This window comes from Neolamprologus brichardi, chromosome 6 (assembly GCF_056152115.1).
Source record: "Neolamprologus brichardi isolate AB-2024 chromosome 6, ASM5615211v1, whole genome shotgun sequence".
In the NCBI taxonomy this organism is placed as follows: Eukaryota; Metazoa; Chordata; class Actinopteri; order Cichliformes; family Cichlidae; genus Neolamprologus; species Neolamprologus brichardi.
Window position 1 is genome coordinate 7,745,342 of NC_142109.1, and position 23,081 is coordinate 7,768,422.

Consider the following 23,081-nt stretch of genomic DNA (forward strand, 5'->3'; position numbering starts at 1 on the left):
GGTTAGATGTGTGGGAAAAGCCCAGTAGACCAGTTTCTGAAAAACATCGGACCAGTCTGTCTGGCACCAACAAGGACACAACATTCAAAGTCACTTAAATCACATTTCTTTCCTGATCTGATCTTCTGCAGGCCATCTTGACAAGTGTAAATGCACTAAGTTGCTGTAATGTGATTGATAAGCTAACCTCACGTTCAGGTGTGATTGGCTGATTGTTTTCAAGGACCAAAAACAAATAACAGTCATATTTCTAGCTTCACTGGATTAAGCTTTTGGCTTAATGGCAAATCCTTGTATCAGATCCGCCGAGTCTCCAGTATCTGGAATAATCAACATTAAGTTTAAGAGTTTGGTAAGACTACAATTACAAAACACACAGGAACAATTATTAGGATTTATTGTCTTCACAGTTCTAGTCACATAACAGCAACCGTGCTTAAAAAACACATAACATTTACACTGCTTTTCCAACCACTTCAGAAATTTCTCTGTAGAGAGTTAAAGGTATATTATATAACAAAAATAATTTAATATTTTCTTATTTTTCTAAAATCCCATTATTGATTATTTACCACTATCAGCTGTTGTTTTGGTCTCCCCAGAGGTCTTGTAGCTTTTTTGGGCTTCTTGTTATGAGTCTTCACATGTGCTTGATAACCCTGATAATAATAGAAACACTTCCCGCACATCTTACACGTGTACGGGTTCTCTCCAGTGTGAACTCTCAGGTGGGCTTTAAGAGTATCTGCTCTGGAGTAACGTTTACCACAGATCGAGCACAGGTGAGGTCGCTCTCCGGTGTGAGTTCTGAGGTGCAACTTTAGATAGGAAGAGCGTGAAAACGCCCTCCCACACTGATCGCAATGGTAATTCTTTTCTCCGGTGTGAGTGAGCATATGTATTTTAAGCATTTTAGCCGTAGTGCAGTGTTTCCCACAGGCGGAACAGAAGAAAAGGGAATCTCCCGAGTGGAGGCGCATGTGGATTTTAACGCCATTTTCCTGTTTGAATCTCTTGCCGCAGTCGGGACATGCGTAGGGTTTCTTGTGAGTCTCACGGTGTTCCTCTAGCTGATGTTTCTCAGGGAAATCCATTCCACACTCCCCACACACGTGAACTGTAGCAGGAGATTCTTTAGGCTCGCTCTTCTTTTGAACTAAGGTCCACTTTGGAAGCTCACCTGTGAGGAGGAACAAATACAGTGACTGATAGATACAGATGAGCAATTAAATAAAGAAGAAACACCGTGATACACAAGAGGAGAAACTCGACAGATGCTTTCATGAGCACAACTGACTTAATCACATGACTGCTTGTGGTTAAAGTGTCTTGAGCACAGCGGGAGGTTCCTCTCACCTCTGTGAACTTTCATGTGTGTTTTGAGGTTTCCACTCTGGGTGAATCCTCTCCCACATATGAAGCATTTGAAAGGTCTTTTTCCCGAGTGAATCACAAGGTGGCGCTGCAGTGCATTGTACCGAGGGAACACTCTACTACAGGTCTGACACTTGTAGATCTTCTTCGGTCTGCGAAGCGCCTGCGGCGGTTTTATCTCTTCGGTCTTGTAAGCGAGGCCAGTGTGCTCACTGGTGGATTCTGGACTCGCACCTAAAAATTCTCCTGAACAAAAATAAATACCTGAAAATAATAATAATAATAATAATATTCAGAACATTAGTGTGAGTATGGAATGCATCAAGCAGAAGCAGCAAAACTCTGTTTACTGCTGCATTAAAGAGATAAAAACATTCTTCTGATTCAATCACGCTTATATGCAAAAATCGAAACATCAAGAGATTTTTCTGCGACCTTAAAAATCTTTTATGGCCAGCAGAGGATTTTTTTATGTGTCTTGTGGATCGGATCTTATAAAAAGAAAACATGACATCAAAATAAAATAGTTTAACTTACCTGTAGGTGCTGCTCTATGATCCTGCTCCCGTGTTTCAGCTCTGTGGCCTTCCTCTGTTTTCCACTGTGAACACATGAAGTTTGAAACTGTCAGCATTTGCCTGAGCAAAGGCTCCACAGTGGAATGGTTATCACATTTGCCCAAAAAACAAACGATGTCAGGAGGACTCACAGATCCTTTTGAGGTTGTGCATCTGGTATAAAAACTTCAACATGTAGAACTACTCGCTGTGGTGCGCTGCATGTTGAAGTTGCGGTACTTCAACATTTGGGTGTTTCCGAAAGGCACAATTCATTCTGGGTGATACATCTGGGTTTTGAACCGACATGCTCTCATATTTGCACAATACTCCAGGGTCTCCTCCCGTCAGGAGATACCCAAACCACTTTAACTGGCTCCTCCTATGTGGAGGAGTAGCAGTATTGAATGACCGAGCTCCTTGCCCTACCTCTAAGGAAGAGCCCAGCCAGTCTTCAAAGGAAACTCATTGTGAAATGAGCTTAAATCGACACCTATGCTTTTACTTTCAGCTCTCCCCAATCTATCTGTGAACTCCAGAGCCCGAGCTATGGACTGAGGTGAGCTTGACTACATCTAGTCGGTATCTCACAAAAGCGCCGGCTCCTTCCCCACCAGAGAGGTGACGTGCCACGTATCAGATTTGTAAGCCAAGGATCAGAGAGCCAGGGCCTCCGCCTGACTGCCACAGATCACCGAACACCTATGGCCTGCTCTGTGAGTTGTGGGCCCATAAGAGGATAGACCCACATCATCCTTTTTCAGGTTGAGCTACCAAATGCTTGTCCCCAAGCCTATACCCTGAGTCTGGCTCCAGGTAAGACTTCAGTAAACCTGTCCCAGGTACTCTGTCGACTATCGATTTATTTTTCTGTACAGGGGTCCATTATGGAACAAACAAAATGGAGTGAAGGGCTGCAAGGTAAAGTATAAAATAACAGGGATTATTTTGAACCATGAATCATTCCAAACTGTTCTATGAGAGTCCAATAATACAACTTTGGAGCTTGTAATCACTGATAATAGTGTAGGTCCCTTTAAAAAGGTCCATCCTCTGAACAGACACATTAAAAATGCTGTGCAAAGGTTTTTAATGCGTGTCGTTTTTCTGTGTAGCCCTGAATCACACCCCGCCTCCTTAAATAGGTGCACAGCTATCAACAGTTTAAGAAGTCCTAATCTATAAGGTGTAAATTTGCTCACTTGGAAGTGTTTGTTGGCAGCATTCATTTCCTGGTTTCCAAGCTGATGATGAGGGCTGTTTCCTGTGGGAACAAATGACACAAAAATCAGCATAACATTATAGACACCAAGTTACAGAGAAAATAATGACGACTTTGGTGTTTAACTTTTCTCCAGTGACTTGTGGGGATGTGTTGCCATCGTAACAAAGAAAACCTCAGGAGGATAGCACAAGTCAACTTTTGTTTTGTTTTTTTTTGAGAAATCCACTATCAGCGCTGTTAACAACCACAACTTCTTTAAACTACAGCATATTTAAATAAACCGATTTGCTATAGTAATATTGTTTTACTCAACAGTTCAAGCAAACAAATTTTAAAAAGAAAAATTAAAGATATGTAAAAAACTTTGTCAGGTTACATTAACTCAAGGCCTACTTGCCTTCCCTGTGTAAAAGTGTTCAAAAACATTTTTAAAATACTGGCTTGAACTCTGTTGTGAATAAAGAGGCTGAACCAACATGGCCCCAGTGTTTTTAATTCAGAAGCAGCATTACATGACAGAAAGCTGAAAATAATCCCCATTTATTGCGTACTAGGACCCAGTGCACGCACTCAGCCCAGTGACTCTCTGAAACTGTAACTTCCTTCCTTTAAAGATCTGTTAAATATTCTTTTGAACTTGAGAAAACTTCATGGGGCGATCTCGATATGGCGACTTAAAAAGCTAAATTTTGACCCACTGCGTGTGCTTGAAAGGCTTGTAACTCAGACTTTTTTCATATTGTCAAAGTAACACTTAAGCTAAAGTTAAAAGACAGAGTTGTCAGTGATTTACATAATCAGTGTGATCTTCTTGACTTTGTTCACTGTCTTATTTCAGAGTTGCTGCCAACTTTGAAACGACAAATTTACATTGTGGTTGCTAGGCAACAGCCAAAATGACCTGGGCACTCACATGCTAACAGCAGGTATAAGTAAGACTAGGTTTGTTTGGTGGATGCTGTACACAATAACTAGCCTACAAATTGGTCCAAACAAAAACTAAGTTATCAGTGAAGACCAGGCTTCATAACGATCTGTTGATGCACTCGACCCAGAGACATTTATATAAAATCCTTCTAATCTCATACAACTGCTGCTGGTGCTTAAAGCAGTCAGCAGTAAATAATAGATGCAGGATAACCAGTTTTGTCCTCACTCTGGACTTTCGTTTTTTCCATGCCCCTTGGCAGCTGCTCCGTTGGCTCTGCAGTTTCATGTGAAGCGTCCCCTTTGCTGATAAACTCTGGAGCATCCGAGTGCATTTTAGTTTTACTGGCACTGCCACCGCTGGAGGAACAGGGAAGACAGTGAGAAAAATGAAACAACTTTTCATGAACCTGAACTTTTAAATGAAGGGCTTACTGAATGTATACTGGAGGGATGTAGTCCTCATCCTTATTGTCACTGACGCCATCCTCATCCTCTGATGTTGAAACGTCTCCTTTGTCCTCGCCCGGAGAACACACCCAGTCCTCTGCACGGCCAACACTACAGCGAAGGAAAACAGATATTATTGCAATGACTTATAAGTTGATGTAAATATTATGTGTATGGGAATTACGATGAAATTGAAGTCATCATCAAGTTTGAGGGATGACAAATAGCTTTGCAGTTTTATGCATACTTGTTTTGGACAAGTTGATTTTTCACTCATTAAAAATAAGCATTCCATTCACGGTAGTGTGAAATTGTCCAATTATATATGAGACCTTGAAAAATATAAGACTGTATAGAAAAACTTCTGCAATTCTGCTAATGTACTACTTTTTAAAAAAACGTAAAAGTCTGCAATTCATTCAGATTATGACTGTTTTATTGAACTTTGTCTGTCAATACAGGATCTAACTGTACAAGGTATGCATATATGTCTGACCTAGAAATTATAATCTGTGACAACAGTATAATTAATTAAAAAAAACCTAATAAATACTATTATTAAAAAAAACATATACCTTGACATTGAAACCTGAGCAGAAGGTTTTTCTGCTCCACTGAAACTCAGCTCTTCCTTTTCAAAGTCAGCATCTCTGCAGAAAATCAATTCATGGAGGTCAAACTAAAATCCAGAAAAATTACATCTGGTTACTAATTATTTAAATAATTGCACAAAAGCATAGTATGCAAGATCTAACTCATAACATGGAAAACAAAAACATTATAACCTGACGTTTTGACATTTTTTCCCTTCCTGGTAAACTCTCTCTTCTAAATTCTAAATTTTCAATCACTCAGCATTTTACTTATTAGGGTGATCACTGTCACACTACACTCTGAGGAAGGACAACTGTGTAGGAGGGATACCCACAATCCTACACTTTGCATAGATAAATGCCCACAAATGGGCCAAAGCGTTAACGTTGAGGCTTCAAAATGCAGTGTTCCAGAGCACTGGGTGATGTGCTTACATCCATCTTTGATATACAGTCTATGGTTACAAACAATTACCATATTACAGATTAAGTGTGGGAAAAATATTTATTTGAATAACAAACATTTGCACAATTAATCAAATGTATTGCGGTTAATGAAATATTTACTTTTGTGTGCCATTAATTTGAGTATGATGTCAACAACTCAAAAACTTTCTTAGACTTTATGATGTTTTTCCAACTTGATTAGGGCGTTTATGTTCTTTTTCCTTTTTCCATTTATTGAAACACAACGTGAGTGCATAAGCCAGTGTACACCGGTCCCAAGCCTGGATAATTGAGGAGGGTTACATCAGAAAGGGCTTTCGGCCAAATCCAACATACAGATAATAAAGAATGAGATTTCCATACAGAGTAGGATGCTAAGGTGAGATGGAGGGAGATGATCCACTGTGGCGACCCCTAAAGGGTGCAGCCGAAAGAAGGTCTTTTTTAATGCAAAGGAGACTATTAGGGCTGGGTATCGTCACTGATTTCTAGAATCAATTCGATTCCGATTCACAAGGTCCCAAATTGATTCGATCCACGATTCGATTCAGTTCTATTCGATTTGAATCTGGGAAATTTTGCCTAGACAGTCAGAAATATTATAATTCAGATCAGTACATTTACATATTTTTGTACCTATAAAAAGGAAGCTGACACTCGCAAGACTTTATCAAAGGTGTGAGCATCACAGCAGATGCCTTTGTGTCAAATTAGCTGAAGATAAAACACAGAAAAACATGAAGGTGATTTTCCTGGCCTGGGATTTTATAAAAATATTCTGCAGTACATCAAAAACGAAAGAAAACCATTAATCAACATATGAACATTACCTCAGCTTTAGCTCAGTGAACCTATTTCTAAAGCTCATGCTGCTCTTTATTCACATTTTGTAGCTCCACATGTATGATTTGGCAGTTTTGTTTTGTTTGGGTTTTTTTTTTTTTTACACCGGATGTCCTTCCTGACACAACCCCTCACACTCACGCGCTCATCACAAACCTCAGTACTGGGAACAAGCTAGCATTAGCCCACCGCAACATCCCTAACAAGATATGCGTCATTTCAGCCAGTATGTTGTGTTTTATCTGAAGCAAAACGAAATGAAGCTGAGCTATTATTATTACCCTTATATTTAGGGGTATTATTACCTGTCCAGCAGAAATGTCGCGAACTCTGCATCAGTTTTGAACCCTTTCAGTTCCCGTATCTCCCTCCACCTCTGAAAAGCGGCTCCGATGTTTATCCTGGCTTCATCTGACACTCCCTCCTCAACCCGCTCTTTGTCTGCGACCTTTTTCCTCTTATTCTGCTGTGCCGTGTTTGATGTTATGAGGAATAGAGGAACGGGCTCTTCGTTTGATGTCTGAGCTTGCTCCTCAGCCATTGTGTTTGTAAACTTTTGTAAACCTGACGGTGCGATTAAAGAGAGCATGCGCGGAGAACAGGGGCTGCGCAGCGCGTTCACGATCAGCGTCTTCCTCGAGTGCGATATTTTTTTTTCTTTTTTAAAGTTCTAATATCTTTGTAATTACATGGATTTGATGTTAAATTTATGCAGTTATGTAGTTTTGTTTTTGCATTTAGTGAATAAATTAATAACGTTAGAGAGCAAAAATTGGGCAGTTTTTCTATTAATAAGAAGTGCATCATTATCCTGGAATGTTTTAAGCCAAATCAGAGATGGTGAGGCTGGGAATTTTTTTAAAATTTGGTCAGCTGATATGGAACGAGTCTGTGTTAAGCTGAGTCTGTGTTTTATTTATGTGGATAAGTGTGTGTGCGTTCTCAGAATATTTATTGCATTCCTGTTACTGACAATAAGACACCAAAAGTATAACTGTGTGGTGATTGCACTGTAAAAGTAATAATTATAAAACGCAATTAACCAATCATGTCGCCACAACTTGCATTTAAGCATGTACACATCATGAGGAAGAAAGGTGATTTAAGTGACTTCGAACCTGGTAAGATTGTTGGGGCCAGACATACTGGTCTCAGTAAAAACTACTCATCTACTGTGATTTCCCAAACAGCCATCTCTAGGGTTTACAAAGAATGGTCAACTAAAGAGAAAACATTCAGTGACCAGCAGTTCTCTGACTGAAACTATTGTGTTGATGTCAAAGCTCAGAGGAGAATGGTCATACTGATTCAAGCTGGTGGGAAGGCAACAGTAATTAAAATAACCACAAATTACAACCAAGGTATGCAGAAGAGCATCCCTGAACCTTGACGCACAAGGGCTACAGAAGCAGAAGACCACAATGAGTGCCAGTCCTGCCAGCTAAGAGCAGGAACTGAGACTACAGTCCAAAGAGGCTTCCCAAAATTGGACAATAGAAGACTGGGAAAATGTTGCCAAGTTTAATGAGTCATAGCTTCTGTTAACTCATCCCAGGCTCACCCACTGAGCCAGACCGGCACCCTGGCTGGTGGAGCTTTTGAGAGAAACCATCTGTCAAATTCAGCCTGTAGTCTGATATGAATATGCCATATCAAATACAGAAAACAAACAATCTCTGTTTCTTAAAAATGTCTGTATTCCATCAACATGGATTTTAAAATATCAAGGATATAGTGCATGATCTTTTTTTTTTAAACATTAATTAGTATTTGGCATGCAGGTTACAAAGGCACTCAAATTTATACAGATGAGCTACAAGTGGTGGTAAATAAAAACATGAATAGAAAACATGGATAGAAGAAAAACCACACAACAAACAGTCAAACGCTTGGCAACCCGCAGGAAGTCTGTGGTGTACATTTTTTAGACACAGTAATCATCTTTTCTGCAGCTGTGAGGAATGGAAGGAAGAAAAACACAATTTACTGCAATACTTTCAAACACGGTTAACAACAAAAATTCATCAATAGATTAAGTGTTAGATGTCAAGCCTGGCCTGCTGTTTTGGTCTACCAAGCTGTCTGGTTGGCCCGATGCGTCTTCCAGCATGTGTGCGCTGATGCTGCCGAAGGCCCTGACGATAAATGAAACTCTTCCCACAATCCCCGCACTCGTAGGGTCTCTCTCCGGTATGAAGTCTGTGGTGCACCTTTAATTCCTCTGCTCTGGAGTAGCCTTTCCCACAAATGCTACAAATGAATGGCCTGTCTTTAATGTGGGTCTGGTAATGCGCTGTTAGGTAAGAGTTAATCCGAAATGTCTTCCCACAAATGGAACATGCAAACGGTCTCTCCCCGGAGTGCTGCATTTCATGCAGCTTGAGGGAGGAGGCAGTATGGAATCCTTTGCCGCACTGAGAGCAGAGGAACGGTTTCTCCCCAGTATGGATGCGCTGATGGATTTGAATGTAGCTCTCGTTAATGAACCTCTTGCCACAGTCGGGACAGGAGTAGGGCTTCTCCTTGATGTGGGTCTTCATGTGTTCTTCCAGCTTTTCTTTTTCACTAAACTGAATGCCACAGCGTCGGCAGAAGAGAAGAGGTGGTGCGCCGGGCTTGACGGGGCCCGATTCAGAGGCTGTCTGAGTGTGTGAAGTGATGTGGTGTGCTTGCAAAGCTGAATGACTGTCACAGTCTTTTCCACATTCCAGGCAACGGAGGGATGATCGAATCCTGGACTCACCAGGCAGGGATTTTAAATATTCAGAGAGTTCTGACGCTATGGGATTCACCTCATCATCAAAATCCACAGCACCCTTACGACCTACAGAGAAGTGGAAGATTCAAACCATGTTTTACTCTTTTGCTTTGAGGTATAACAACCTCTGCAATTCATAGACGTTTAGGCTTACCTCACTTTTACATTGGGGTAAAAGTGCAAATAACTCAGGTCATAGGATTAAGAGGTAGGAGATCAAGACTTAAATTGGTTAATTATTATATACTAATCATTACAATTTTCCTAGTTAATGACCAAGACAAATCTATCAGCAGTATACATGGCAAATGCTGCTCTGAAAAACTATAAATCATGCATTTTCAGTTCCAAGATAAAATGCATTTGGAGCAAATAAAACACAGTGCCAATGTTAAAAGTAGTGAAAGATGCCACCATTGCATTGCAACAGTGCAATGCAATGCTTCTGGCTTATCAAGTATTATATTTGCATTGTTAGCAGCTCTCACCTAAGTGGACTTTGTAGTGCGTTTTGAGATTTCCCTTCTGGTTAAAACCACGGCCACAGATGGAGCAGCAGTACGGTTTCTCTCCTGTGTGGATCAGCTCATGCCGCTCTAGTTTGTAGGCATGTGGGAATTCTTTGCCACACACTGAGCAGTGGTACTCTAATTTTTCTTTGGGTTTCTTCAGGAGCTCAGGAGGTATTTCAATTGGTACACAGATCATCTTTCTGCCAGGGCGCTTCTTGCCTATGGAGATGGAAAACAAGAGGAAATTACAAGGTTAGGCTTCTATTTTAAAGCTCAAACATGACGCGTAGCTCACAAACTGGAGTCTTCTTCAAAACGATCTGTTCAAAGTCAAACCAATCCTACATATCTGACACCTACAGGAATGAAAAACAGAAGCAGCAACATTTTGGCCCGAAGACATTTATATACAGATCTCATTACCCCTACACTCATTATGCATATAAAGAAAGAGTAGAGACTCTAAAGGCCTGTTTTCTGTTGCATGTTGAAGACATGTTCAGATAATATTCTGTCTTTAAATGCTTCCAAACTGTTTACACTGAAATTATCATTAGAAAAGCGCTTATACTCTATACACTTGCCAGACACTTTGTTTGATACATCTGTTCAACTGCTCCTTAATGCAAATATCTAATCAGGCAATCACATGGCAACAACTCAACGCATTTAAGCACGTAGACATCTTCAAGAAGCCTTGCTGAAGCTTAAACAAAGCACCAGAATGGGGAAGAAAGGTCATTTAAGTGATTTTGAATGTGGCATGGTTGCTGGTGCCAGACTGAGTATTTCACAAGCTCCTGATTGACTGGGATTTTCCCAGAGAACCATCTCTAAGGTTTACAGAGGACGTCCAGTAAGCAGTAACCTGCTTAGCATAAGGATGACAGCTAAAGACACTTTGTGTGTTTTCTCTGTGAAAGCACACCAATAACACAGGATACAGTACAACACTAAGTATGACTGGCTTGGGTATGTTCACAATTGAAATATATATAGTACTTGTACAAACCCAATTCCAAAACAGTTGGTGTGGAAATAAAAACTGAATGCAATGATTTGCAATTCCCATAAGCCCATATTATATTCTCAACAGAACATAGAAAACATTAGGGCTGTGCAATATGACCAAAATCTCATATCCCGATATAAGACATCTATCGTCCGATAACAACATAAATCACAAAAATCGAACATTTTCTGTAAATTCTGTGAATCTCGGGCAGCTCGACTTGCGTGAAGTGTTTCCAGCTGGGCGTCGTGTACCTGGAGTCGAGTGTTTTAACCGATGCATGAAGCTATACATTTTTAGACATAAGTTGTAACGGCTGCCGTTTTCTTTGTGAGTATTTATTACACGGCGTGCTGCGGGGAACAGCCTGTTCTAACATTTGAATCTAAGGTTTATTTTTTAGCACCTGGCGGCTCTTTTTTGCTTCTCATCCATAAATACTCTGCATACTCTTTCACGTGATTCAGTTTATTTTGAAAAGTCTCAACAGGATCTTGAGCTTTATTGTGAAAGATTTATGTGGAAAATAAACAAGCGGACACGCAATGGTTTTACCATTGTTGTTGTTGCTAAAGACAACGCATAAAAACAGTTGCTTGTCTGTCAGTAGTGTGGTTATATTAAATATAAGAGAAAGAGAGAACTTTAGGAAATTAATATAACCACTACAGTGACCATCAAAACGATGAAAAAATATTGCTGTAAACAGTTTATTTTTACACCACGAAACAAACGATAGCGTAAAATGAAACGATAGACGTTTTTATATCGTCATCCGATATATATCGTTATATCGAACAGCCCTAGAAAACATATCAAATGTCTCGAACTAAGGAAATGTATCATGTCAAGAAACATATTTCTTAAAATGATACAGTGGGAAACAGGGCTGTTTTTCCCACTGTGTATCATTCTCTCTTCTTTTAACAGTGTCTGGGAGCATGTGGGACCTGAGGTGACCAATTACTGGACTTTTGGGAATACTGTCCCAATCTAGTCTCTACTAATGAAGCCATGGTGTTGTAATAGATGCAGTATACAGTTTAGTACCGTCTTGGTGAAATATGCAAGGCCTTCCCTCAAAACGATTTCTGAATGGGAGTGTATGTTGCTCTAAAGCCTGTTTATACCTTTCAGCACTGATGGTGCCCTTCCAGATGCACAAACTGACAATTCAACAGGTACTAATGCACCCACATAGCATCACAGCAGGCTTTAAAACTGAGAGCTGATAACAAGCTGCCCGGTCCCTTTCCCTTAGTCCAAAGGACGTGGCATCTATATTTTCCAAAAGAACTTCAAATTTCAATTTGCCTGACCACAAAATTTTTTCCACTTTTCCTCAGTCTTTTTTTAAATGAGCATTGAACCAGAAAAGCTTTTCTGGGTTTTCAGAAAACACCATTTTAGTACCTCAGCTGAACACTGAGCTGGTTATTCACTGATTAGGTCATTTTATTATTTCTTACCTGGTGAAACAGCCATGTTCTCTCCTTCTGCTTCACCAGATGTTTTGGTATCTTTCCTTCGTCTATACGGTCGCTTTGCTGTTGAAAAAATTAAGTCATAGATTTTAAGAATCACAGCATATAAGCAAATATCTGAAGCTTATTTTTTTCTTTTCTTACCAGCAGCATGGCGGGCAGTTTTTGAGTTTAATTCTTCCGGTTCTGCCGCTGCATGCAAATTTCTCTTTCTTCGGGTACGCTGTGATACTTTAAGATAAAGAAAAAGACTAATTATGACTTATGAAGTCATAATAACGTAACTTCAGAGTAGTTAACATACGTTAAGCTGCAGTAGAAAACACAAGAATCACTCACTGACCTCCTGCATCTGTCTCTGAATCTTCAGCTGGCAACAGTGGAGTTTGAGAAATCTTTCTTCTGCCTCTTCGTTTTGCTTTCGGATGAAGAAAAAAGTGGAAAAGAAATCTATTACACTGATGGTCTCCTTCCATCTCTTCTAAATGTGCCACGAGTGCTACCTTTTTACTTCATGTCACTCACCAGCATTTGCAGGAACATCTAGCTCTGTGTCTGAGTTCTCCACATACACTACTGGAACCTTTTTAGTTCTTCTTGGTCTTTTTTCTGCTAACAAGTGCAAAACAAAATAACCTCAGGACCAAATGTGATGATTATTTAACAGTTTTTTGGTTTTCCTTCACTTGTGTTTACCACAGTATGAGGGGGAGGCAGCATTCATCTTTGCCCCTATAGTTTTTTCCTCTGCGTCCTCCCTTTCTTCATCTTCCCCCACAGAAACAACCTCCATGATGAGCGTCGGGCTGCTGCTGTCTCTCTGGCTTTGGCCTCGCAGCTGAGACTCCTGCATGATCACAATCATTAAAAAACATCAGAAGCCCACCTGTAAAATCTTCCCTGACAGTCAGTTTTTAAACTACTGTATGTACAACATCCCAACTATTCAGTGGCAGTAGGTTTGTGTAGGGCAGGAGGCAAAGAGTGGTGCTGCAGATGCAAATGAGCAATTTTGATTTGATTTATGACACCAACAGTCGACACTACAAGACTAAGCACTCCCGTGGTGACTGAGATGCAGTAATTACCCAATCTTAGACATTAAACTGATAAACTGTGTTAAAATGAATTACCTTGCTAGGTGGAGGACCTGCTGAGAAATCAGAGCCTCGGTCAGAGCTGCCTGCTGTAAAAATCAAAACAGTTACCTTAGGCTAAAGAAAAAACTGACAGTCTGCAATCCAGACAAAGAAGGAATGTCAATGTAGTGATAAACTAAATGCAAACTATGAGTGCTGTGAGTATCTGGGAAAGATTATAAATGCATTTCTTCTGTTATTTAAGATATTCTTTAGCCAATAAGCTTACAAATTCACATGAGAAACAGAATCAAGGAAGGGCCCTTGTGTAAATAAATGAGTATTGTTTGTCGTGGGTTTTCATTAAAACTGCGGTGCTGATAACTCACCAGAATCCCATTCAACCACTTCTCCATCAGAGTTGATTAATCCTCCAAACTCTTCATCTTGTTCCTCTTCTTCTTCCTCGCCCACCTCCTCCTCCTCCTCCCCTGCATGCAGTCTTACAGTCAAATGTAGCGTTTGGTCGTTTAAGTTTTCAGATGCCATCTTGAGCCCGCGTGACTTCGGGTGCTTACGTTTAGGAGAATTCTAAAAACAGAAAACAGAGCTAAAAGGAATTCACGACATCACAGCACATCTGTCGAAAGGAAGTGAAGAAGCTATGACAATGACAAAGTTATCTGCAGGTTCTGGACAATGAAACATTTTTTGTCATGTTTACTCGTTACACCACTACTGGTGGATTTCAACTGACAGACCTGCAGCTTTAATTCAGGGGGTTTAAACCAAAGCATTGCATTAACCATGTAGAAATTATAGCCATCCAATTTTATACATTGTTTCCCATTTTCAGAATCTAAGAGTAAAAGGTCCATTATGTTGTTATTCCATGACAAATTAGGCAGATGAAGTATCTGGAGTTGTTTTTCATTGTTGAATTTGTATTTGCTATCCTTTTATTTGAGTCCAAAAGGGGGAAAAAATGCTGGCAGTGGCCAGCGCTACGCCTCAGCCTCCTGGTAGATACACTTATGTGTCATGGTCCCGACCTTTTGTGTTTAGATCGTTTTTGGAACCAGATTCTGAGAGGAGTGACTGAGGAGGAGCCTTTTGTACAGAAAGTGTGGAGCACCTTTTCCCCTAACCCTGTTTCCCATGGACCCTGGCGACCCAGACCCGTTTCCCCTGCACGTTGTATATAGCCACTTGGTGATTGTGTTCACTGTGAATAAACGCACTGTTCTTCGCTTAAAGGAATACCCTGGACTGCGCCTGAGTCTCTTTCGGAAACCATATCATTATGAGACGAATCCTTTCCTTGGTTAAGGCAAACAGCTTCTGCCTACATGAATGCAGTGCAGAGGGTTTACAGAAAGGTGCAAACCACTGGTTACACTCAAGAACAGGAAAACGAAATCAGCCAGAAAACATCAAAATGAGTCTCCACAGTTCAGAAAAAAAAAATGCTTTGAGTGAAACTTAGCTCAACTTGTACCAGAATGATAGGAAGAGAAAAGTATGGAAGAGAGAAACAGCTCATGATCTGAAGCATACCACATCATCTATCAAACAATGATGATGGTGGAGACAATATTATGGCATTAACCAATGTAAGCAGGTGATTACTGATAATGTGACCGCTGACAGAAGGGGCAGGATGAATTGTGATGTGTGCAGGGCTACACTGTCTGCTCAGATTCACCCACATGCTGCAAAACTGACTGGACAGTGCTTTACGGTGTAAATCATTAATACTCAAAGCAAACTGCAAAAGCAACCCAAATGTTTCTCAATGCAAATAAATGAAACATTCCTCAATGATCAGATTGAAAACAAACAGACCCACAAACAACCAACACCCGTAGGTATCTGCAGTAAAGGCCAAGCAGAGCATCTCAAGGAGGAAACACAGCATTTGATGATGTCCGTGGCTGCCAGACTTCAGGCAGTCATGACTGCAAAGAATTGTTATCCAAGTATTAAAAACAACCATTAAATTTAGGATTATGTTAGTTTGTCAAATGATTTTAAGCCTGCATTCTTAAAGTTAAAGACATCATTTTGTTAAACTTCTTGAATTAAAGCTAAAACTCTGCACTTCAATCACATATTGAATGCTTGATTTCAAATCCAAAGGCAAAACTGCAAAGAGTGTGTCACTGTCCAAAAACACCGGACCTCACTGGACCGACTGAAACAAAGGGCCTCACACAAAAACAACTTCCTATTCTCATCCTCTGCCCAAACGCATGTGGTATTTCAAATTGGAGCCATCAAACATTCAACTGCAAAAACGCCAAGATTAATGAAGCCTCTTAGAGAGTAGCTTCATATTTGTGGAAAGTCATCATTAGTATTTTGAACCCAAAGGGCCAGATTTATGAGCGTGTTACGTCAGCGTGAGCTGGGTTTTGGAATAAAAAGAAAGTGTTCTCTGTATTTACACAGACAGTGCAGTGACAATACTGCATGTAAGAGGTGGGAGTTAATTTCCCAACGTGCAAAACATAGCAAGAAGAATATAAGCGCACAGATTTTCCAGCATTACTACTAATTTAAATATAACAAAATGCATGTCTTATTTATACAACTAACCACACTTATCATTGCTGTTTTCTCCCATCTGATCCAAAACATCCAATTTTAGTTTCAAAAGTTAAAAACTGTAAAAAGCAGTCTCACACTGGGAAACTTCCAAGTCATGCAGTCAAAACTTAGGACAAATAAGCATTTTGTTTCTAAATTTTAAGGGGAAAAAAGGTAAAAAAAAAAAAAAAAAAACAAGGTCTGAAAAATAGTGGGAAATTCAAAATTCACTTTGCTTTTATACAGCTTCCAACAGAGCAGCACTACACCGTGACATAAAGAAGCAATCGCTTACAGAGTTTAAAAAAAGGGCACGAGAGAATTAAAAATGAAGAAAACACTGAAGATTTCTTCTAGTAACATTTTTTTGTACTTAACACAGCAGAGCTGGACCACTTTTGGTAAGGGAAAATTAAAAGCTGCATTCTTTGAGTCAGTCTTAAAACAACATGTCATTCCTTTAGTATGCGCCACACAAAAACATCCCTTCCTAAAGTGTTTATAATGTAAGCAATGTTACAAAGTCCTCGTCTTATCATCGTCCCTCCACTGCAGTCAAAATAGCAAAATATAGATTTCTTCTAGTTAAAAGGGAGTTTTTACTCCTGACTGTCACCATGTGATCGTGTCTAGCAAATTGTCAGATCTAAACCTGTGAGATCTAAACTGATTTGAGACGCACAGCACAAGGACTGATTCTGTACTCATATTCAAAAACAACAGAATGTGATCTTTTAATGGGCAGCATGAACACGAGGGATGAGTTTTAATGGTCACATGAGTTTTAAGACCTGATCTTTAAGAACAAACATGTACACCTTCCTGCACGAGGCCGACTGGGCCATTATAAATGCATTCACGAATGACACATAAATAAAATTTACTAAACTAAAAAAAAAAAAAACAATGAAAACTTCATGTGTTGATCTTTTCATAACATCTACAAAATCTAAAACAACATACAGTTTGGCAAGGTGCTGACGTTTCGGTCTGCTGTAGCTCTTCTTCTGTGTGTAAAGATGCTCTCTGGTCTCGGTCCCAGTGCTCCTGATGGGATTTCACGTTCCTTTTGTGACCGGGGGTCATGTCCCGTCCTGGACAGGAGAGGGGTTTCTCTCCTGTGTTATTGCACTGATGTACAGTCACGTTTCCTGATGCCTTCCCACATTTGTAGGAAATCTGCGGTTTCTCATCGGAGCTAGCGAGCTTGTGTCTCTGCAGGCTCTCTGTGTCAGGGCAAGGCTTCTCAAACCGTTTCTCCGCTGCACATCTTCTCTGGGGTTTCTTCACGCCATATGAAGCAGAGCTCTCCACGCCACTCGCTTTCTGGTGGGGAAGGCAGGCGTCTACAGAAGCATCCTCTTTTTCTCTCTCTGAGCTGAGGCTCTCATCTGTGTTTAATATATAAAAATAAAAAGTGAAAAATCACCAAGAGCAACGATGTGTGTATCATGTAGTGAAGAGAAGCTATAATTCAAGATTCTCCACTCACTATTCTCACTCACAGTCCAGCCATCCTCTTCCTCTTTGATGATTACTCGGATCTCTGGAATCTCACAGGTGTAGTCGGGGCTTCCCGGTGCTTTTTTGGGGGAAGACTGGTCACTGCAGTTTTCATTCAGACTCAGTGATAAAGGACCTTGAAGTTCAGGATCCTATCAAATAGAAGGAAAAACAGGTCATCTACTCTACAACAGCTCAAGTTCCACACAAGAAAAAAGAGCTGCTATATAAAGCCATCAGAAGCTACTGTTTATTTTTATATTACAATAACTTAATCATTTTGAATACTTTTACTTGACATAATACAGCAGTTAAACATCCATTTTGGTCAATTATAAAACAGATAACAACTTTATACTTTCATCAATAAAGTGCAACTTGTATATTTTGTAATATCCATCCATTCGCTTATCCTTTTCAGGGTCGTGGGGGGCGCTGGAGCCTATCCCAGCTGTCATAGGGCGAGAAGCAGGGCACACCCTGACAGGTCGCCAGTCTGTCGCAGGGCTAACACACAGAAACAGACAACCATTCGCACTCACATTCTATAGGCAATTTGGATTAATGAATTAACCTATCCCCACAAGCTGCATGTCTTTGGACGGTGGGAGGAAGCCGGAGTACCCGGAGGGAACCCACGCAAACACGGGGAGAACATGCAAACTCCACACAGAAAGACCCCGGCCTGATGGTGGAATTGAACTCAGGACCTTCTTGCTGTGCAGCAACAGTGCTAACCACCGTGCTGCCCCATTTTGTAACAGGCCCTACAATACAAACATAAGAAGAGAGAGCGATGACACTCAAACAAACCTAGATTAAAAAGTCAGCGAACATTTTGAGCAGCTTTTATCAAATTTCATAGTTGACCTTATATCTGCTTTTATGGCTAACTGACCACTGAAATGAGGTTAATTTAATTTAGGTAATGCTTCAAAATATCTGCCCAAATAGATACCCAGAAGCATTTGAAGATGACTGTAATGTAAGTGATATTGCATTTTGTCAAGTGATTACATAATATGGCGTTACATCCTAGACTCGAGAGTTCAGGTTAAACAAGTAAAACTACTTAGATTAATGACGGCAAGAATAAAGAAAACTCTTACCACTCTTACAACATGGATGCATCTAATTTAATACGCCATACGCCAGTTTTAGCAAATTTACACTGGTTCCCTGTAAAATATTGTATTGATTTTAAGATTCTTTTACTTACTTTTAAAGTTTTAAATAATATGTTATTTAAACGAACTCCTCAACATGTATGACCCCAAAAGAGCACTGAGATCATCTAGCCAGTTGCTCTTAGCACAACCAAGGTCTCGATTGAAGCATAGAGGAGATCAGGCCTTCGCAGTAGCAGCACCCAGACTCTGGAATAATCTGCTAGAGGAGATTCGTACTTCAGAGTCTATTCCATAGGTGTCAAACTCTGGCCCACGGGAAGCCATATCAAATTACTATTAGAGCTGGCCTACTGGTATTATACAGCTAATATATATATTGTTTAGTATTAAGCTTTGCTTGTTCCATATTCAGTTTTTCAGCAAAACTTATTTGAGTCCATAAGAAAAGATTCATTCTTATATCTAGAGGAAGATTTTTTTTTTTCAATAAATATTAATGTTAGCCCGCGACTTTGTTCCAGTTTTGAATTTTGGCCCACTGTGTATTTGAGTTTGACACCCCTGGTCTATTCAGTCATTTAAAACGCATCTTAAAACTCACTTTTTTTGTTTGGCTTTTAATTCGAGTTCAGTATGAGTACCATCAGGCCTGTTTTATGTTTTTATTGTTAATTCACTGTCTTCTTATTTATCTGTATTTGTTTCTAATTTATCTGTATTTGTTTCTCTATTGTTTTCTCTTGTTTTTAACCGATTGTGAAACACTTTGGTCAACTCTGTTGTTTTTAAATGTGCTATACAAATAAATTTTGTATTGAATTGAATAAACATCTGATATAATATTTTCTACAGCCCGACTGATTTTTTAAGACCAATACAGAAGCCGATATTTGGTGCTTTTAAAAATCTGATATAAAAGCTGCTTTTTCTGTCAGACAGATGAAACACTGAGATTATATGTTGTGGTTTGTTATTTATGAGTCCTTACTAACATAGCCATCTTGTTTTATTGTTATAACAAGTCGTGGATAACTCGATCTGCTTGGATCAGCTGGCATGCCGTTCCAAACACGTTACCAACGTGGACGTTTCAGAGTGCCCCCTGGTGGACAAATTATGCAACATCAACAGTAACAACATAACTGAAATATGTCTCTTCTTTAACTTGTATACTTCTCGTTAAGTGCAATACTGATATACTGGTACTAATACTGTATAATGTAAACATTATATAATTGTGCATTAATTATATAATGTTAAGAAACAATACACCTGAGCCACAGGCTGTAACCGCACACATCACGAAAAGGAAATCACCTCAAACATAAACTCTAAAAGTTCACTTTTTGTTTTTTGAAAACAGATGATGAGTACACAGCCTCGATATGACAATGTTAGAGTACATTTAGCAGATATATTATGAAACATGTTAAAACTGGCCTAAAATCAACCAACCATCATCAACGAAACAACCATCTGTGAATCCCACTTAACCCGTTTAACTGGACGTATGAACGACTTCAAGAATCTGCTGTTACAGTTCAACGTAACCCAACTTAAATACTGTATGCTCCAAATATTACCTTTTCCCCCTTCCTTCTCAATTCATTTAGGCTGATGAGGCTAAAAAGTGGACTGCACACACATAATTTCCGACCAACTCACATAAATGTAATGTGGTCTATATTATTCCACCCTGGTAAAATTATAACCTTTCCTACCATAAAGCATTCCTGCAGGATAATGTTAAACTTCTGTTTTAAGTGCTGCAGAATATTTTCTAACACAGTCTGAAACGTGGCCAAAAATTAACCTGGATTTATTCTGATAGTTATATATTAGTGTCCGGGAAAAGAAAAACGCTTTCTCAAGTTTCTAAATTCACAAAAGTAAAAATATTTCTCTTATACAATTGTAAAATGAAAACAATCCATTTCAAGAGATTTAGATTTAGTTTAATAGTTTAGCAGCAAGTTCTGTGTAGACCTTTCTTGTGCTCCAAGAGTCAGCAACCTGAAAAGCCTTTCAAAATAAACTTGTTTTGTCTCGTTTGCTTGCCTTATCCCCTGCAGAAAAATATTCTTGACTATTTCACTTGGACGCTGAATATATGCCTCCACGTCTCCATCAGTCAGTCGCAGTGTATAAGTCATTGTACTATCTTAATGAATGCAGCTCTGCCTTGTTTAATAACAATTACCGTTTGCTAACAAGCTAGCTTTAAAGCTATAATGACATAATTGGTTCTGTGCATTAACGTAAGAAGGTTAACATCAAGTCCACACCGGTGCACTCTCAACTAATACGGTGTCCCTGACCTATGAGGATAACCTGTTTACGACGTGCATTTACCTAACTGGTTAACTACACCAGCTACAGCAAACTGCAGCCAGCTGCACAGTAACAGCCTGAAAGCAGCTGCGCTGTCACGTTACCTCAAACATAGTGCGAGGTCGGAGCCGACTGTGAAGGATGTCATAGGAGAAACAGGGCGAGCTACACACGGGGTTAAGTACAAGCGTTATTCCGGATGGGAGCAGCTGTCATGAACTAACCGTGCACTCTGTGCTAGCTAAACTGTGTTGCGCCACCACTTTTTTCCTTTTTTTTTTTTTTAAACAGCGGTTCTTCTTCTACTCCGCCTCCTCTTCTTCTTCGACGCTGAAATTGCTGCTGCTGAATTACTGCCTCCCCGTGATTACAAGGTGTGCATCTCTACAGACAGATGACAAAATTAAATATCCATTTTCTGCCCTCCACTTTTTCAGACATCTTTCCTATTCTCATTCTTCTTCCGGCTGCTTCCTTTAGGGGTCGCCACAGCGGATCATCTGCCTCCATCTCACCCTATCCCCAGCATCCTCCTCTGTCACATCCGACATACCCCAACCCTTCACTACATCCTTCTTTTTATTCCTCCTGACTGCAGCTCCATCTTCAGCATCCACTATCCCTCCTGTGCGCATGTCCAAACCTTGCCATCCTTGCGTCTCTAACTTTTCCCCCAAACTGCTCAGCCTGAGCTGTCCCTCTGATGTCTAATCCTGCCTATCCTCATCACTCCCAGTAACAATTCGTGCACCTTCAACTCTGCCACCACCAGCTTCACCTACTGCTTTTTTGTCAATGTCTCCAAACCATATATCATAGCAGGTCTCATTACCATCTTAAAAACCTTCCTTTTCACTCTTTCACTTCTGCTCCCTACTCACTATAGATCACAATGTTGTCTGCAAACATCACAGTCTATGGAAACTCCTGCCTGATCTCATCTATCAACCTGTCCATTACCATAAGCAGTCACACTGAAAGTGAAATAGCTATATACAAATATGCATATTTACTACTTTCCTGATAATTTATTACTATTATTTCCTGCTGCACACTTGCAGACTGAAATGTAGCCTGTTGAAATATGTGAGGTAAAATCCTTTCCCTGGTTCACTGACGAACCATATTTCTGAGTGTTTCCAAAAGCTTTGCTACTTGACAATAATATTTTATGACCCCCAATTCCCAAAAAGCTGTGATGCTGGGTCAAATGTAAATAAAAACAGAACGCAAAGATTTGAGAAATCCTATACACCCATATCTTCTTCATCAGAGAACACTGAAAACATTAGCATTTCATTTGTAATCTGATAGCAGACTTTGGGCATGTTGGTGCAAAAACACGTTTATGCCTCTCAAACTACCATCTTTTGTGTTTTTTGTAGTTTTGACTAAAGAAATTGCAACAAATGATGTGTTTTTCGTTTTGCTTTGTTTCTTGCGGTTGCAATACTTCAGCATCTAGCTAGGACTACAGAAGACGAGGAGCATAAAGGGAGTGACTTTTTTTAAGTGTCAGGTGATTTTAAATGCAGTGTTTCTATCAGGTCAATAAACATCAGCAAACATACTAACTGTTTGTGTGCAGCGTGTTGCTAGCTAAAGGTCCAGCTGTATTTCACAGGATATTTCACTCAGAGATGGAGAAAGATAAGAGAAACAGGATAGGAGAGGAAGATAAGAAGTTACATTTAAAGGTAGGGAAATTAAAAACTTAAAGTCCTCATGTGTCTAAACCAGTTACTGGGTCTGTACATAGGACAATATGCTGCAAAACAAACTGAGGTAGACTAACTGTGATATTTAAAGGCTACATGAAAATCCTCTGCAGGATAAACAGGTTATTTTTTGTACTGTGATGGGTTTAACGTAAAGAACAGTGTCTGTGACTGATGCGCAGTGGTCGTGGTTTCATGGTCAGAGTTAAGTTACATCAAGTGTAGCAGAGTATCATTGATATGAATTTTAAATGATGATGCTGAGATCCGCTGAGATCCACTAACATCTGCTAGACATCTGGTTGAACATCTACAAAGAGGAGCAGATCAGCTGGTCACAGCCTGTACAATAAGAAAATCTACTTGAGCTCTCAATAGAAATGATTGTGATTTGTGATTTTTTTCCCCACACTGAGTCATTACATCCAATTTTAGGGTCCCTCCACCTGCTGAATCCCACTTTAACTCCTCACTGTACACATTTTCCTGTTTAGAAACCAACCTCTACAATGTAGACAACTGAAAATAGAGCTGTATTTTTTTTATTTT

At 39.8% G+C, this 23,081-nt stretch overlaps 2 protein-coding genes across 6 annotated transcripts; both read right to left on the reverse strand.

Annotated features, from left to right (window-relative positions):
• Positions 1-380: 380 nt before the first annotated feature.
• On the reverse strand, positions 381-7,004 carry LOC118455254 (uncharacterized). Of its 4 annotated transcripts, none has more exons than XM_035913650.2 (8): positions 6,722-7,004; positions 5,109-5,183; positions 4,519-4,644; positions 4,313-4,443; positions 3,134-3,195; positions 1,912-1,975; positions 1,357-1,638; positions 381-1,180 (listed from the first exon to the last, which is right to left on the reverse strand). In XM_035913650.2, exons 1-8 carry the CDS (start codon positions 6,955-6,957, stop codon positions 558-560), a joined length of 1,599 nt encoding a protein of 532 aa, XP_035769543.2. In that variant the 5' UTR covers positions 6,958-7,004; the 3' UTR covers positions 381-557. The 4 variants fall into 4 exon arrangements, with proteins under 4 accessions (XP_035769543.2, XP_087697710.1, XP_087697709.1 ...); XM_087841584.1 differs by having other exon boundaries at positions 5,109-5,212; positions 6,722-6,820; XM_087841583.1 differs by lacking the exon at positions 6,722-7,004 and adding an exon at positions 6,404-6,486.
• Positions 7,005-8,095: 1,091 nt separating this feature from the next.
• LOC102778659 (uncharacterized) lies at positions 8,096-21,423 on the reverse strand. 2 transcript variants are annotated; one of them, XM_035913646.2, is made up of 12 exons: positions 20,919-21,423; positions 17,343-17,505; positions 16,814-17,241; positions 13,651-13,852; positions 13,316-13,368; positions 12,879-13,029; positions 12,708-12,791; positions 12,526-12,600; positions 12,327-12,413; positions 12,168-12,245; positions 9,663-9,905; positions 8,096-9,240 (listed from the first exon to the last, which is right to left on the reverse strand). In XM_035913646.2, exons 1-12 carry the CDS (start codon positions 20,925-20,927, stop codon positions 8,456-8,458), a joined length of 2,358 nt encoding a protein of 785 aa, XP_035769539.2. In that variant the 5' UTR covers positions 20,928-21,423; the 3' UTR covers positions 8,096-8,455. The 2 variants fall into 2 exon arrangements, with proteins under 2 accessions (XP_035769539.2, XP_035769538.2); XM_035913645.2 differs by having other exon boundaries at positions 12,708-12,794.
• Positions 21,424-23,081: the final 1,658 nt, after the last annotated feature.